Genomic DNA, 17,890 nt, shown 5'->3' with positions numbered 1-17,890 from the left:
ATGCTACAACTCCATTTAATTCTTTCCCCTCCATATACCTTCTCATTCTCTCACTTCTCAAGTAAGAAGTTTGTAGGTAAGAACCCTGGACGTATCCCTGCTCTCAAAGGTTGATGTTTTCATGACATAAATACTACAATAGAGAGAGTATGCTCATATATAAAAGTCATATTGAACACGTTGTTGAGTGGGAGCAGGCTTTGTGTATCTGAAGATGAAAGTATATTAGTATCCTATTGCTGCTGTTAAGAAATTAGCACAAACTTATTGGCTTAGAAACAACACAATTTTATTATAGTATAATTCTAGAGTCCAGATATCTGAAATGGGTCTTACTGAGCTAAAATCAAGGTGTTGGCAGGCCTGCTTTCTTTTCTGAAAGCTCTAGCAGAGAATCCATTTCCTTGTTTTTTCCAGCTTATAGAAGCTTCAGGCATTCTTTAGTGTGTGGCTTTCTTGCATTTTCAAAGCCAAAAATAGCCTTTAGTCTTTCTCACATCTCTCTGACACTCTTTTAAAATTTTTTTATTAAATTTATTGGGGTGACATTGGTTAATAAAATTATATTGGTTTCAAGTGTACAATTCTGTATAACACATTATATTTATATTGCATTGTGTGTTCACCACCCAGAGTCAAATTTCCTTCTGTCACCGTCACCATATATTTGACCCCCTTTACTCTTTTCTACCTCTCCCCACCCCCCTTTCCCTCTGGTAATCATACAATCACCACAAAGGAAATGGAATAGAGTGACTGTACAGAAGGCAAAGAAGGAACACATGACATATACTGTTGTCTGTATCTATGAGTTTTTGTTTGCTTGTTTGTCTGTTCACTTGTTACTTTCAGTTTTGTATCCCACAAATGAGTGAAATCATATGGTTCTTGACTTTTCCCATCTGACTGGTTTCACTCAGTATGATATTCTCAAGATTCATTTATGTTGCTGTAAATGGCAGTATTTCATCTTTTCTTATGGTTGAGTAATATTCCATTGCATGTACGAGTGTATATATATGTATATAGTATATATAATATATGTATACACTATATAGGAATATTATATACACATTATAGATATATGTTTACATATATAAATATATACACACACATGTTAAGAAAGGAAAAATCTGTATTAATTGTAATACTCAATATATATCGATAATGAAAGATGAATACAAGTCACGTTTGACTTCTGCAGTTACAAGAGATGCTCAGAGTGGTTACCATCAGCATCCAGACCCTTCTGATTACAGTGAACTACTGTTTGAGCATAGATAACATTTCTGAAAATGTGTATACATTTTTTTGGCACACGCAGTACATAGGAAATATATATATATATATATATATATATATATATATATATATGTGTATATATATATATATATATATATATATATATATATCCAAAAATGTATACACATTTTAAGAAAGGAAAAAACTGTATTAAAATTATGCTGATGGTAATTACTTTGAGCACCTCTTGTAATTGCAGAAGTCAAACATGACTTGTATTCATCTTCTGTTATCGGTATATATAGAGTATTACAATTTTAATACAGTTTTTCCTTTCTTAAAATGTGTATACATTTTTATTGGCATCCTCTGCATATCACATCTTTATTCAATCATCTATCAAGGGACACTTAGGTTGTTTACATGTCTTGGCCACCATGATAAAGCTGCAATGAACATAGGGGTACATATATGTTTACAAATAAGTGTGTTCAGATTTTCTGGGTAGATACTCAGAAGAGGGATTGTTGGGTAGTATGGTAATTCTATTCTTCTTCTTCTTTTTTTTTTTGACGAATCTCCATACTGTTTTCCATAGTGGCTGTACCAATTTACATTCCCACCAGCAATGTATCAGGGTTCCTATTTCTCCACAACCTCTCCAATATTTGTTATTACTTGTTTTGTTGGTAATAGCCATTCTAACAGGTATGAGGTGGTGTCGTGGTTTTGACTTGCATTTCCCTAATAGCTAGTGGAGTTGAATATCTTTTCATATATCTGTTGGCTGTTTGTATGTCTTCTTGGGACAAGTGTCTGTTCAGATTTTCTGCCCATTTTTTAAATTGGATTGTTTGCTTTTTGTTGTTGAATTTTGTGAGTTCTTTATATATTTTGAAAATTAGCCCCTTGTCAGAGGTGTTGTTTGCAAATATCTTCTCCCATTCGGTGGTTGCATCTTTGTTTTGTTGATGGTTTCTTTTTCTGTGCAGAAGCTTTTTAGTTTGATATAGTCCCAATTCCTTATTTTTGCTTTTATTTCCCTTGACTTTGAAATCAAATTCGTAAAATCCTCTTTAAGACCAAGGTCCATAAATATAATGCCTATGTTTTATTCTTTGTATTTGATTGTTTCAGGTCTTATATGTAGGTCTTTGATCCATTTTGAGTTAATTTTTATGTATGGTGACAAATCACAGTCTAGTTTCATTCTTTTGCATGTTGCATTCAAATTTTCTCAGCACAATTTGTTGAAGAGGACTTCTTTTCTCCATTGTATGTTTTTGGCTTCGTTGCTGAAAATTATTTGCCCATATATATGTGGATTTATGTCTGGACTCTCAGTTCTGTGTGTCTATTTTTCTACCACTACCATGCTGTTTTGATTATTTTTGCTTTGTAGAATATTTTGACCAAGGCCAGAAGTATCACACTCTCTGACACTCTTCCACTTCCTTTTTCCACAGGTAAGGACCCCTTTGATGATCCTGGACCCATGACGATAATCGCTTTATCTTAAAGTTAGCTGAGAACAACGTCAATTCCATCTGCCACCTTAATTTCCCTTTGCCACACAATATAATATATTCACAGGTTCCGGGGATTCATACATGGACATCTTTGTGGGGCCATCATTTTACCTACTAAGCAAAAGAGTAACAGCAGCTTATACATAATAGAAATGAGATGATGGACTTCTGACCCTTGCTGCACATAGTTCTTTATTATTGGGAAGGGCAGCATTTATACAGGTAGTTCCAGGTTTCACCACTGAGCAGTTGTAGAATCTTGGACAAATTGTTTAACACCTTTAAGCCTGAGTATCCTCATTTGTAAACTAGTACCTACCTCATGGGGTTATCCACAGGGCTAAATCAGTACATAAGAGAAGGCCATTAGCTCAGCAATCTGGCACAGAATACATTCTCAATAAGTGCTACTTGCTGGTAGCTATCACGAGTCATTAATCTGTCCATCCATCTTTGTGTATATATGTGTGTGTACACACATACACTCTGAATTTGGACTAAGTTGCATATATCCTGGCCCTTACTCCTAAACATTTTAGTGTTCTTCTCTAAGAATAAGGGCATTCTCTTCTAAGATTACAGCAAACTTTTCTGTACAGGGCCATATATAATATTTTAGACATCTCTGTCACACATTCTACTTTGTTCTACAACCCTTTAAAACGTAACAACTATTCTTCTGTAGTGTTATCTAACTTACTGCCCATATTCCAATTTTATAAATTGGCCCAGTAGTGTCCTTTATAACATTTCTCTGTCTCCTTCTGAAGCCAGTCTAGGATCAGGTACTGTACTTAGTAGTCATGGATTTTCAGTATCCTTTAATCTGGACCATCTCCTCAGCCTTTCTTTGTATTTTATGATATTAATATGTTCAGCAAATACATTCTTCTTTTATTTTTTAAAATAGGACATTCCTAATTTGGATTGTCTAATGATAAATTCAATGTTCTGATCTGAACACTATGTAAGTGATGTTAAGTCCTTCTCAGGGTATCAATATGGAGATACACAATGCTCATCTGCCCCTCACTGATGACGGTTTTTACCTCCAGATATTGTGTGATTTCTCTTGATATAGTTACTGTATTTTCCTTCGGGTGTAATTTTAATGGAATTGTTATCCTGAAATTGGAATCTGAAGGAGTGGATATGGAATAGCTGCATACGGTGGCATGTGCTGTACCAGCAGAAGCAGGTGGAACTGTTCTGTGTCCCTGGAACAATTACTGAGTAGCAGGAAGGAAGGGAAAGACTCATTCTGTGGCTGGACTGCATCACTTTATTTGAACATTTAAAATAAAGTTGTTTTGTAGGGCTCTGCTTAAGTTTTTCCCCATTGCATGGATTTGGCTAAATCATTTATATTTTATATTTGTGTTTGAACAAAATTATTGAAATAACCTGCACTGATGTGTTCATGTTGTTGCATCCACTCCATATATCCATGGATAATAGCAGTATTTTTGATAACTGTTTGTGGAACTGAAATGTGAGTGATGATTCTCTCTTCTCTTCATATTTCAGCTGAGCCAATAGAAAAAGAATCACTTCTAACCACCTCTTCTCCACTACCCCAAAAGAAAAAATTGCTAACATGGTGGTTTAGGGCCTGACATTCCTTGGTCATGTTGGCCATGGGAAACAGTGTCTCAAGAAGCATTAGCTAAATAAACTGTTTCACTTCCTGGCCTATGTGCTACAGGCGCTCAAGTTTCTTGTCTCCATGTAGACCAAGAATGGTTTGTCTTCCAACTTTTCCTATGTCGGCTTCTTTGCTAGTGACTGGGTGGGTAAAGTAGTTGGGTGAAAGAACTCAGGCTCTGCTGAGCCATTCACTTTAGAATGAGACATTCATCCTAGATTCAAGGGAGGATGTAGGAACTCACACTTGGGTGTCCAGCTTCTGCCCCAACAATGGAGGCCAGAGAAGCTATGGAGGCCAGAGGTATGACAATTAAGTTTGCGATCTCATCCTAGAAAACGTGCTATATACCTAATCACTGAATATCACTACGATCACCTTTGAAGTACTCCCCTTGGGAAGCTATGCACTGATGCCAGTGCCTAGTCCACCCCTCAAAGAAATTTTGGAACTCTTTTTCTGGAATGGCCGTCAGAGCTGTCATCATATTACCCTTAATGTCCTGAATGTGATCAAAATATCTTCCTTTCAATATTTCCTTTATCTTTGGGTAAAGAAAGAAGTCATTGGGGGCCAGATCAGGTAGGTAGGGAGGGTGTTCCAATGTTCCAATACAGTTACTTTTTTTACTGGCTGAAAACTCCCTCACAGTGCCGTGTGAGCTGGTGCATTGTCATGATGCAAGAGCCATGAATTGTTAGTGAAAAGTGCAGGTAGTCTAACTTTTTCACGCAGCCTATGAGCACTTCCGAAGAGTAAACTTGGTTAACTCTTTGTCTAGCTGGTACAAATTTGTAAAGAATAATCCCTCTGACATCAAAAAAGGTTAGCAACATTGTTTTGACTCTTGATTTGGACTGACAGAACTTTTTTGGTCGTGGAGAATTGGCTGACTTCCACTGTGCACTTTGATGCTTTGTTTCAGGGTCATATTGGTAAACCCATGTTTTATCACCAGTGATAATATGGCCCAAAACATCATCTTTGCCTGTTGCAAACTTCAACTCTCCTTTGCTTTTGTTCATTGGTGAGCTCCTTCGGGACCACTTTTGCACACATCTTTCTCATGCCAAGATTTTCAGTTAAGATTTTCCTAACTGTTTCTTTATCGAGGTTCACTTGGTCTGCTATGCTTCTCACAGTCAGCTGACAATTTTCATGCACAATTCGATGAATTTTTACAATGATTTCATTGGTTCTGCCCTGAACTCTCTTCATCAGTGATGCATTCTCTCCCCTCAGAAAAACGTTTAATCCTTTTGTACACTGCCGTTTTCTTCATGGCATTATCCCCATACACTTGGACTAACATGTCCCTGATTTCACTTCTACTCTTGTCAAGTTTAACAAGAAATTTAATGTTTGTTTATTGCTCTAATTCAAGCTCAGACATTCTTGCGACGCCACACAAAAATATGCAACAGCAATGAACTCCACTCAGGAAGACACTGCCACACGTCTACACGAACACAGCTGTGAGACACTGATATACCAAGGTTTTGACAACTTACTGAACTGCTTATACAGTGCTGCCAATGTAAGTGCACGGTGGCAAGTTTGCGGACTTAATTGTCAGACTTCGTATTAGTTATCTATTGGTATGTAACAAATTATCTGAAAATTCAGAGTTTTGAAACAACCAGCACTTATTATGTCACAGATCCTGCAGATCAGGACTATGGGAATCTTAGCTGGGTATTCTAGCTCAGGAAACTTGTGAGACTCAAGATGTTGGCTAGAGCCATAGTCATTTGAAGGCTTGAATGAGGCCGGAGGATCTGTCAAGACATCCTACTCTCATGATTGTTGGCAAGAGGCCTCAGTTCTCCACAGGCTGCATAAATCTTCATAAATTATCCGAAAGAGGAGAGGCAGAAGCCATAATGTCTTTAAAACCTAACCTTAAGAGTGATACATTATCTCTTCTGTATTCTTTTGATCATGCAAACCTGTCCTGAGACAATACAGGAGAGGACAACACAAGGACATAAATATTAGGAAGCAGGGGATCATTGGTAGCCAACTTGGAGGATTGCTACCTAAAAATCTTAAGCTGGAGAGTAGGGAATGCTTGGTTAGTGATTAAAAAAGCTTTTACTTAGTCTCCTTTTGGGTATATATGCATATACAAGGTATTATCAAAAGATACAGTGAATGTTTAAATAAAAAAAATTGTTACAGTAAAAGACAGATTTCCATTAATCCCCCTCAAATTATTCCCCCTTGCTTCGAACACACTTATCCCATTGTTCTTGCCACTTTCTAAAGCAATTCTCGAACTCCTCTTTCGTGAATGTCTTTATTTCGTCCTGCATCTTGACAAAGTGCCATGTCAGACATCGTTCTGACAAAGCTGTGTCACATATCGCTCTGGTATGGCAACGTCTGTCAAATAAAAACCTTGCAGTGTATCCTCAGCCCTATCTTAGTCACCAGAGCTGGCACAGTGTGACTTCTCGCTTTTCCTCAAAGTTGAATGACCATAAAAGGAACACATGTTTGAATCAATTCAGGACATTGAGGCACCCATGACCGCACAACTAAAGGCACTCACAAAAGAGAACTTCCAAAACTGCTTCAGAAAGTGGCAAGAACGATGGGATAAGTGTGTTTGAAGTGAGGGGGAGTATTTTGAGGGGAATTAATGGCAATGTGTCTTTTACTGTAATATTTTTTTTAATTTAAACATTCACTGTATTTTTAAATCACTATTGTATATCTATCTATCTATCTATCTATCTATCTATCTATCTATCTATCTATCTATCATCTGTAGATATAGATAGATATAGATATCCGTCTCCCTATCTGTTATCTATTTTCTATTTTTCTGTTGATCTTTTTAGCAACATCTATCTATTTATAATTATCAACATCATATTTGTAGAACCTCCAAGGGGAGATCAGTGAATAATAGAATTTGGGCTGAATTTCAAACAATAACAAATGTGGGATAGAGAAGATGTAAGAGAACTGCTATGGTGACAGCTGATCTTTACAATCCGTAAGTAGGTGGTCTTTTCCATCTGTTGCTGTTTAAAGATTTAACTTAACTCAAAGCTTGTATCTCTATTTTTATTTCCGCTGGACATATGAAAAGGCTACCAAATGCTTTGAGCAAAGCCAATTCATCAGGGAACAACATGGCATAGAGCAGACTGCCAGGTAACTTTTGTTGCTTCTTCAAGTACATCTATCTTAGCTTTTTTATACATCTTAGCAGCTCTACATTAACTGGCCAAGGCCTTATTTTTCAGGCTCTTCTCCAGTAGTTCAGTCCCACAGTCAGGCCCACAGGAGGTCTTGCTGCTCTTTGCACACTCCAGATTATTTTTCTGTTTGAAATTTCCTTTCACTCATCCCTTCTTAGAATTCTCTTAATCCTTCAATGGCAAATACTATTATTTCATGCAGTCCTCAAAATGAAATGACCTTTGCATTCTTCTGAGTCACCATAATGTTTTCTACTGTTCCTTAGTGGTACTGGTGATGATGATGATGAGGATAGTAATAATCATAATAACATAACAGGCACAAACATTTCAGTAGTTTCCATTAACAGGCATGGTGCTAAGTGAGCACTTTATATGCCTCCTCCAACATATCACGAATCAGGTATTGTAATTATCCTCTTTTTGTTAATAAGTAAATTGTGATGCAAGAAGATTAAGTAATTTGACAGTGTGCTAATAAGCTATAGAACAAGAACACAAATGATTTTGTCAAAGCCTTATTTTTTTATTAATACCAAATAAATGTTTCATATATGCTGTATTATAACTGTATTTGTAGGAAAATTTATTTACAAGGAAATATACAGATCTTAAGTGTATAATTCAATGGATTTTAATAAAGCAAGCATCATCCCAATGAAAATATCAAATATTTCTATCATCCCAGAAAGTTTCTTTATGCCTCTTCTTACCAATTCCCTCCTCCACAATGAGAGGCAAGCATTTTTATAATTTCTATTGCCATAGCTTAGTTTTGTCTGTTTTTGAATTTGCTATAAACAAACTCATACAGTATGTACTCTTTTGTGTCTGGTTTATTTCATTATAAATAACATTTCTTGAGAGTCATCCATGTTGTATGTATTAGTAGTCCATTCCTTTTTTTATTATAGGGTCATATTATATTATATGAATAAGACACACTTTTCACCACTACCCCCATTCTACTATTTGGGTTGTTTCCACTTTGAGGTTATTATGAATAGAGCTGCTATGAACATTCTTGTACAAGTCTTTTTGTTAACATATGCTTTCATTTCACTTGGAAATTCCAAGGTATGAAATTTCTGGGTCATAGTACAGGGATATGTTTAGCTTTATAAGACTTTGCCAAAGAGTTTTCCATATAAATTGTACCATTTTACCTTCAAGCAATGGGCGAGAGTTCTAATTGCTCCATATTTTTGCCAACATTTGTTTTTTTCATCTTTTTGATTTTAGTTATTCTAATGGGTGCATGGGCCAAAGCCTCTATTCTTAGCCACTGCCTGATAGCACTGTGGCTTTTTTTTTCTTTAAACCATAATATATTTACTTTCATTCACATCTGCCTCTCTAAGTAGATTGTAAACTCTCACATAGCTAAGATATTACCTTATCATTTTTATAGTCCTCCAAAGGCCTAACACAGTGCCTGAATCAGAAGAGGTAGGTAGTCAATAAATGCTCAATAAATTTTGGCTTGAAAAACTTTCTCCACATTTTTTGACTCTTTTTGCCAACGTTAGACCAGGAATGTAAAAGAGTGCTAGTTATGGTGAGAGGAAGAGTGACAGTAGTTAATCACCATATCTGGTGATATATCCAAGGGCACAGAGGCAAAATCCAGGGTCAGCCAAAACTAAAGCAGGTTACAAAATAAGATTATAGGGTTTATATTTCTTTTTCTTCTTTTTTTCTTTTTTATTAAATTTATTGGGGTGACAATTGTTAGTAAAATTACATAGATTTCAGGTGTACAATTCTGTATTACATCATCTATAAATCCCATTGTGTGTTCATCACCCAGAGTCAGTTCTCCTTCCATCACCATATATTCGATCTCCCTTACCCTCATCTCCCCCCCCACCCCCCACCCCCCCTTACCCTCTGGCAACCGGGTTTATATTTCTCACTGTGCATCAGTCATTTGGGGAGATCTGAAGAAATTTAGCTTCCTTGACCTCCACCCAGATATTTTGATTCTGTTGGTCTAGAGGTGGGTCCACTCATTGATCTTTCATAAATGTGCCATAGATACCTCTATTGTGCAACTAGGGTCATGAGCCACTGCCCTCAGTAGAACGAAGTAAAGAAATGAGAGGTCAATCTTGACTATGATCTGCTTCGTTTGTTCCATATAGGTAGCAACTTGAATACAGGTCTGCCAATTAAGTTTGAGAATTAATCCTAGAAAAAGTGCTACATACCTCATTGCTGAATATCACTATGGTCACCTTCAAAGTACTCCCCTTGGGAAGCTGTGCATTAATGCCAGTGCTTAGTCCACCCCTCAAAGAAATTTTGTAACTCTTTTTCTGGAATTAGAGCTGTTGTCGTATTACCCTTGATTTCCTGAATGTCATCAAAATGTCTTCCTTTCAATATTTAATTTATCTTCAGATAAAGAAAGAAGTCGTTGGGGGCCAGATCAGGTGAGTAGGGAGGGTGTTCCAATACAGTCATTTGTTTACTGGCTAAAAACTCCCTCACAGACAATGCTGTGAGAGCTTGTGCATTGTCGTGATACAAGAGCCATGAATTGTTGGTGAAAAGTTCAGTTTGTTTTTATCTAACTTTTTCATGCAGCCTTTTCAGCACTTCCAAAGAGTAAACTTGGCTAACTCTTTGTCCAGTTGGTACAAATTGATAATAAATAATCCCTCTGATATCAAAAAAGATTAGCAACACCATTTTGACTCTTGATTTGGACTGACAGAAATATTTGGACGTGGAGAATTGGCTGAGTTCCATTGTGCACTTTGGCGCTTTGTTTCAGAGTCATATTGTTATGCACATGTTTCATCACCAGTGATAACATGGATCAAAACATAATCTTGCCTCTCCAAAAGGTCTTGGCAAACTTCGACTCTTCTTTGCTTTTGTTTATCGGTGAGCTCCTTCAGGACCATTTTTGCACACACCTTTCTCATGCCAAGATTTCAGTTACAATTTTCCTAACTGTTTCTCTATCAATATTAACTTGGTCTGCTATGCTTCTCACAGTCAGCTGATGACTTTGATGCACAATTTGATGAATTTGTGCAATGTTTTCGCCCATTCTGCTCATTACGGGCCACCCTGACCTCTCTTTATCAGTGACGCGTTCTTTCCCCTCAGAAAAAAACGTTTAATCCATTTGTACACTGCCATTTTCTTCATGGCATTATCCCCATAAACATGGATTAATATATCCCTGATTTCACTCCCACTTCTGCCAAGTTTAAAAAGAAATTAATGTTTGTTCATTGCTCTAATTCAAGCTCAGACATTCTCAGGACAGCACACAAAGCACGCAACAAGAATAATGAACGCCACTCAGCAAGACACTGCCACACATCGACATGAACACAGCTGTGAGACACTGATGTACCAAGTTTATGATACCTTATTGAGCTGTTTATACAGTTCTGCCAATGTAAGTGCATGGTGGGAAGTTCATGAACTTAATTGTCAGACCTCGTATGTCTCCCCCTGGGAATAAGATTATCTCATTTAATCATATCTATGGATGGAACTACAGTTGAATAATTGTCAGTCATATTCTTTATCCTTCCCCAAGTAGACAAAACTTTTGATCACCAATAACCTGTCAGGCCAAAGAATCAAAAGGGTGTAACATAATTGTGCCAATATCAAAGACATTTCCATGGTTTCTTAACAAACTCTCTTCTTGAAACTCTAAAAGATGTTTAACTCCAAATATGAATTCCCAACACTGTCAAAATAATTTGAGTCTAGATGTGACAATCAATGATAAATGAAACAGAACTGGAGAATATAATGTAACTTATCAGAGATTAGCCAAGATTGAGTGTTGGATGCAAAACTAAGAAATGGAGTCAACATATTTTGAATTAACTTTGAGCTAGATGTCATAGTTAACCTATAGATCTGAGGGACCTCAAGTGTTGTTCTTCCAGAAGCCCTGGTCCTGAACTTGACCCCAGAATATTTATCTTCACAAAGCTACTGAAGGTGGTTCAGTAAAGGCATAGCCAGACCTCATCCCACTTAGTGAGAGCAGGAGATTTTTCATTAGAACAACTCTACAAGTTAGCAATGAGATTCACTTCAGAACTTTCCCATGCATTTGCTTTCCTTCCCATGTGACAACTGTTCTTTGGTGTGAGATTTCTGTGAGGTAAATATTACAGAGGTGGAACAATTCTTCCTCAGTTCTCTGTCAGTTTTCTTCTTCTTACCTCCGTTTTTGTTGCTGTCTTGGAGGACAGAAGGAAGTGCCAATGAAGAGGAACAGGTAAAAGTAGAGAAGAAAGGAAAGCAAGAGAGAAAGGTGGTGAGAAGGAAGAGAGAGAAACTAACTGTATATGTGCATCTGTGTGTTCACATGTGCACACACAGAAAGAAGGTAGCGTTCTGATGACAATAATGAAGAATTAGAATCAGAAACTGAAGGAGGAGGATACTTACACGTCATATAGTTCATTACCATTATTTACAGATGAGAAAACTGAGTACAGAAAGGAACAAAGTGATGCAACAAATCAGGGCAGACCTGGATGATAGAACTCAGCTGTCCACCACTACCTCTTTCTAAGTATTTCCTAATATTTCCCATGCTGCCCTGTCAAGTCTCTAAGAAGAAATAGCCTCTGCCTCCTCTTCACCTAACCCAAACACACAACTCAGAGCCTGAAAGGGCATTTCAATGAAGTCAAATATACTGTTTTTGTATGTGTATGTGCTCACGCATGGGGGTGGGGGATGTCCGAACATGCGGTGGGTGGGGATAGTGAAAGGAAGCATTATGCTAAAGCAGAAGATGATCTTTTACCTGACCGTAACATAACATAAAACTTAAACAAGTCTTTAAACTTTCTGAAGGCAGAGTAATAGAAAAGGCAGAGTTATAACACTTCTGATAATTAAATGGTAGTCCTAAGAGATCCGTCGTGTCTTCAGAGGCTGCATTGGAAGACCACTAATTACAGTGACACTAATGTGTTTGGGTTACACTTAGCAATCTGAGTATTTAACGCACTTTAACCATTTGTTCTGGGTCAACACAGGTTAACAAGCCAGTAGTGAGTATAAACATAACTGTGTTTCGTTAGGCTAAGTTACCAGTTTGAAGAGCAAGAACAAAGCCTGATCAATCATTTTACTTCCTTCTAGAAACAAGCAGTACATGTTGGATAAATACATTGATACTCACTGTTGTGTTTGAAGATCCTTATGGTTGCACCTGAGAGTCGGGCCCCAAGCACAAGAGATGCATGATTTAACTCATCACTTAAAATGAGGCATCCCTGTTCAGAAAACAAGCACACCAAACACAGGTCATTAAATAAAAATAAGGAAAAACAACATGTGTGAACAGGAAAACACCTCAAGACTTAAAACACAGATTCCCAAAACCCACTTCGATTCTAAAAGGCCATGAGTTGAGCTTCACCTGGTGTCTATATGGATAAAACACTATAGAGCAATTAGCTGATAGAGATGGGAATTGTTCTAAGGGATTACATCTTTAATCATTTGCATAGAGTTTTCAGCAGAAAATGTCACTTAGGATCTTATTTAAGCACAAGCTAGCATCAAAAAGGATTGATGTTTAAAAGAAAAACTTTTGGGTGGATTGGGGGCTTTCTGGGGCTCTTCCACCCCATGCTGGATTATTTGGGACAGTTTTGGTGCACTTCTTCTGGAAGACAATGGTTTTTTCTGCATGACGTTTTAAAACTCTTGTTTTCCAAGTCTCATTCTCTACTGTATTGATATCCAAAAGCATTACTGCTTTACAGTGAAAACTTTGCATTTGGGAAAGAAGGAATGGCAATTCTGCCTGAGGCAAGTGGAAAAGGGAAATTTAATTTACTGCTTTTAAATTATGGTTTGTAAAAATATTTTTCTTTTATTAATTAAAAAATATATTTAAATTATGAAATTGCTCAACCATACCAAAAATGCAGAGACAAACTATGGTTGCCATTTGTCTTCTGTGGCCACCCACAATGTGTGAGTTTTTTCTTATAGTTTGGAAACTTCACACATGACATATTTTAAGTTTTTGATGCAGGAGCCAGCAAAATCCCCACTCTCCATACTCTATGAATAATTATTTTGGTGAACATTTGAAATTTACTTGTGAACCTCATGATACCTCACCCTGAAGTTTTTCAGCATGTATTTATTAAGAACAAGGACATTTTTTTTTACAAAATCACATGCAATTATCACATCAAAGAAATAAAACATCTATATAATACCATCATCTAATATACAACTCAAATTTATATTTCCCTAAATGTCCTAAGAATGTCTTTTAAAGATATTTTCTTTCCTTCTATTTTTTTAAAATGCAAAATCCAATCAAAGATCATACATTACATTTAGTTGTCATGAGTCAGATTTTTAAAAAAACGTACGTATGGTTATGGCACTTGCTTTTACTTAAAATGAACCAACCAACTCCCCATTTTTCTCAGGAAGAATTTCAAACTTATAACATGATTTACACTGTGAGGCTCTTTATAATTTGGCACCTGCCTTCATCTCTGGTCTCATCCACACCCTATATTCTGGTTCTTCCAAACCTAGTGCACCATACATGCTGCTCCCTCTTCCTTGTCTTAGGAAAATAACTTCTCCGTCTTAACAGATAAGTAAAAGATTTAGTTATGTCACACACTTTGCATGGGCATCCCAGCCTTTTTCAAGAAGAGTTTGTACATGGCTCTCTATGTATGTACATGCCTTTTCTGTGGTGGTTATCCTATTTTATTTGGTGTGTTTTTTCTTCTATTAGACTGTAAACTACATAAATTTACAAGGCACAGGTCTTGTTCATCTTTGTATGCCCTGTATCTTGCCTCATATGAGGACAGTAGATTCTCAATAAGTGATTTATTGATTGAATAAATGAATGAATGACATAAGCAAAATGTTTTGTTCAAATAAATGCTTAATAAGTATTGGCTACATTACAAGTGGTGACTTGGGACCCTAAAAATTTAATTAACTTTGTTAAACTACCATGGAAGATGAAATTTGACCCACATCTAGGGCTGCAATTCTATAAGTAGAATAATATCATGATGAAGAGATTTGCTGGACTAAGCTGGTACATTTATTCAAACAGCTGATATCCAATCAGCTTTTCCTAAGAAAAGGACCTTTTCTGCCATACTTAACAAACGACCTTCTCAGAGTTATAATTCTTAGGAATAATATAGCATTAGATAATTATGTTAAAAATTCTCACCTTTCCAACGAGTGCAGGGATATTCATTGAGTTAGTTGCAAATCCCATCCCAAAGACCATGGCTGCTTCTACATTCAGGAACTTAGCCACAAGGTCCTCCAACTCTTTATGCTTATCCAAGGTTCCTGTACATAAAATAATAAGATGAGTGAGTCTTCCCTTTTCAACAAGTCCAAAATTGAAAACTCAAACACACTGCCTTCCATAGAGGCTGCCATTCCTCAAAAAATTAAAAATAGAATTACCATATAACCCAGCAATCCCTCTCCTGGGTATCTACCCAAAAAATCTGAAAACATTTATCCATAAAGACATATATGCTCCAATGTTCATTGTAGCTTTATTTACCGTGGCCCAGACATGGAAACAACCAAAGTATCCTTCGATAGACAATTAAATAAAGAAGATATCATATATATACACAATGGAATACTATTCTGCCATAAGAAAAGATTAAATATGCATTTGCGACATAATGGATGGATCTTGAGATTATTATGCTATGCAAAATAAGTCACACAAAAAATGTCAAGAACCATATGATTTCACTGATATATTGGATATAAAAGTGAAAACAACAAAGGAACAAGACAAATAAATAAATAAAGAAAAACTCATAGACACAGACAATAGTTTAGTTTTTACCAGACGGTAAGGGGGCAGAGACATGATAGATGAGGGTAAATGGGGTCAAGTATATGGTGATGGAAGGAGAACTGGCTCTGGGTGGTGAACACACAATGTGATCTATAGATGATGTACTACAGAATTGTACACTTGAAACCTATGTAACTTTACTAACCATTGTCACCCCAATAAATTTTAATTAAAAATAAAGAAAACTCAAATACAGTACATACCCATCACCAAAAGAAATGCATAACAGGCATATTTGCCATAGTCCCAATCTAGAAATAACCCAAATGTCTATTTACTATAGACTGGATAAATGCATTGTGGGGGTATTTGTATAGTGGAATTCAACACAGCAACGAGAAAGAACAAACTGCTGCCCCACACAACAACATGAAAAAAAACTTACAATTGTGTGATTGAGTGAAAGAAGTCAAATACTTACACACTAATACAGATTGTATGAATTTATTTACATGAAGTTTATAAACATTCAAAACTAACCTATATATAAATGAGATCATATGGTATTTGTCTTTCTCTGTCTGGCTTATTTCACTTAACATAATGTTCTTTAGGTCCATCCATATTGTTGCAAATGGTAAAATGTCATTCTTCTTTATGGCTGCGTAATACTCCATTGTATAAATGTACCACTGTTTCTTAATCCAGTCATCTACCTATGGGCATTTTGGTTGTTTCCATGTCTTGGCTATTGTGTAGATGCCTGATCACTGCACTGTACACCTGAAGCTGAAGCTGAACAATAATGAATGTCAACTACAATTGTATATATATGTATATATGTATATATACGTATATATATATATATATATATATATATATATATACGTATATATGAAGCTGAACAATATATACGTATATGAATATATACGTATATATACGTATATGAAGCTGAACAATAATGAATGTCAACTACAATTGTATATATACGTATATATATATATATACGTATATATACATATATATATATATTTAAAAGAAATGGAGTACAGCATTAGGAATAGAGACAGTGGAAATGTAATGGCTGTGTGCAATGTCAGAGGGGTAGTAGATGGGGGAGGGGGGTTATCACTGTGTGAGGGATATAAATGATAAATGTCTAACTATTACATTGTTTTGTACACCTGAAACTAATAAAAAAATCAAAATTATGAATAATAAAATGGCAAAAAACAAACAAACAAAATTTAAGCTATAGTGTTAGAAGTCATGATAGTGGTTTCTTTGTTGGGAGCATGAGGAGAGCTTTGAAATTCTCTAAATGTTTTATTTCTAGATCTGGGCGCTTTTACAGGTATGTTTACTTTGTGAAAATCCATTGAGCTGTACACTTATGATTGGTGCACTTTCTATATAAATACTTTATAAGGCAATAAAATTTACAAAAAAGAAAAATGCCACAATTTCTCTCTTTCTTTACCCCACATCCCACAAGTAATTATTAAATTTTAACCCCTCAGAGGTTCCCCACACAAATGCAAACAGATCCCATGACTTCCATAGATAGTAATAACTCTAGTTATGGTTTATTTAATCTCTGGAATATGCTAGATTTCAAAACCCACTATTTAGGTTATCTCATTTAAATTTAGGAGCCCAATAATGCAGGTATTATTACTTTACAGATAAGAAAACTGAAGTATAAAGAGGTCACAGATAAAAAGCAACAGCGATAATCTAGTTTAACTCCAAAGTTCACATTTTTACCACTCTACTATCTTTTATATGCTTCCTCTCTGATCCCTTTTTATACACAATCCCCTTATGCCTTACTGAGAGCAAACCTTAATGCTCCCATATTTTTCTGTTTTCCAGCCTTCTAACTTCTAGATCTGCACTGTCTCATCTGGTAGTCACTAGGTACATGTGGTTACTGCAACAGAGAAACTGAATTTTAAATTTTATTTAACTTTAGTTAATTTAAATTTAAAAATGGAAACATTGTAATGTATTTCCCACTAAACACTTTATTATTTTGGTAGGATCCATTCCACTGATTTCACTTTAACCAATGAAAATTTAGTGTTTGAATAGAGATGTGCTGTAGGGGTAAAATATACATCACTTTTAAGGGCTTAGTACAACAAGAAAATAATATAAAATAGCTCATTAATGTTTTTTATATTGATTACATGTTTAAGTAATGATATGTTGGATATAGTATTGGGTCAAAATGTATTATAAAATTGAGTATAACTTTTTTTAAACTTTTTAAAATGTGGCTACTAGAAAATTTTAAATTACACGTATCTTGCATTATATTTTTATTGGACAGTGCTGCTCTAGATGATACAATTAACAGAACAAAAAATGTACATGCAGACAGATGCTGTAATTTGCATCCTTGAAATATAAGAGCAGATTTAACTCAAATTTA

General features: G+C 35.8%; 1 protein-coding gene across 1 annotated transcript in view; it reads right to left on the bottom strand.

Annotated features, from left to right (window-relative positions):
• Window positions 1-17,890, bottom strand: part of SPTLC3 (serine palmitoyltransferase long chain base subunit 3) — a 153,439-nt gene that overhangs the window by 68,553 nt on the left and 66,996 nt on the right. The window contains exons 5-6 of the mRNA XM_019713394.3: window positions 14,857-14,981; window positions 12,808-12,901 (exon numbers count right to left, since the gene is read on the bottom strand). Coding sequence (XP_019568953.2) covers window positions 12,808-12,901; window positions 14,857-14,981 — 219 coding nt within the window. The remainder of the gene's footprint in view (window positions 1-12,807; window positions 12,902-14,856; window positions 14,982-17,890) is intronic.

The sequence above is a fragment of the Rhinolophus sinicus genome, chromosome 13, assembly GCF_057876585.1.
Source record: "Rhinolophus sinicus isolate RSI-liver-muscle chromosome 13, RSI-T2T, whole genome shotgun sequence".
Lineage (NCBI taxonomy): Eukaryota > Metazoa > Chordata > Mammalia > Chiroptera > Rhinolophidae > Rhinolophus > Rhinolophus sinicus.
This window is presented reverse-complemented; position numbering and strand designations above follow the sequence as displayed.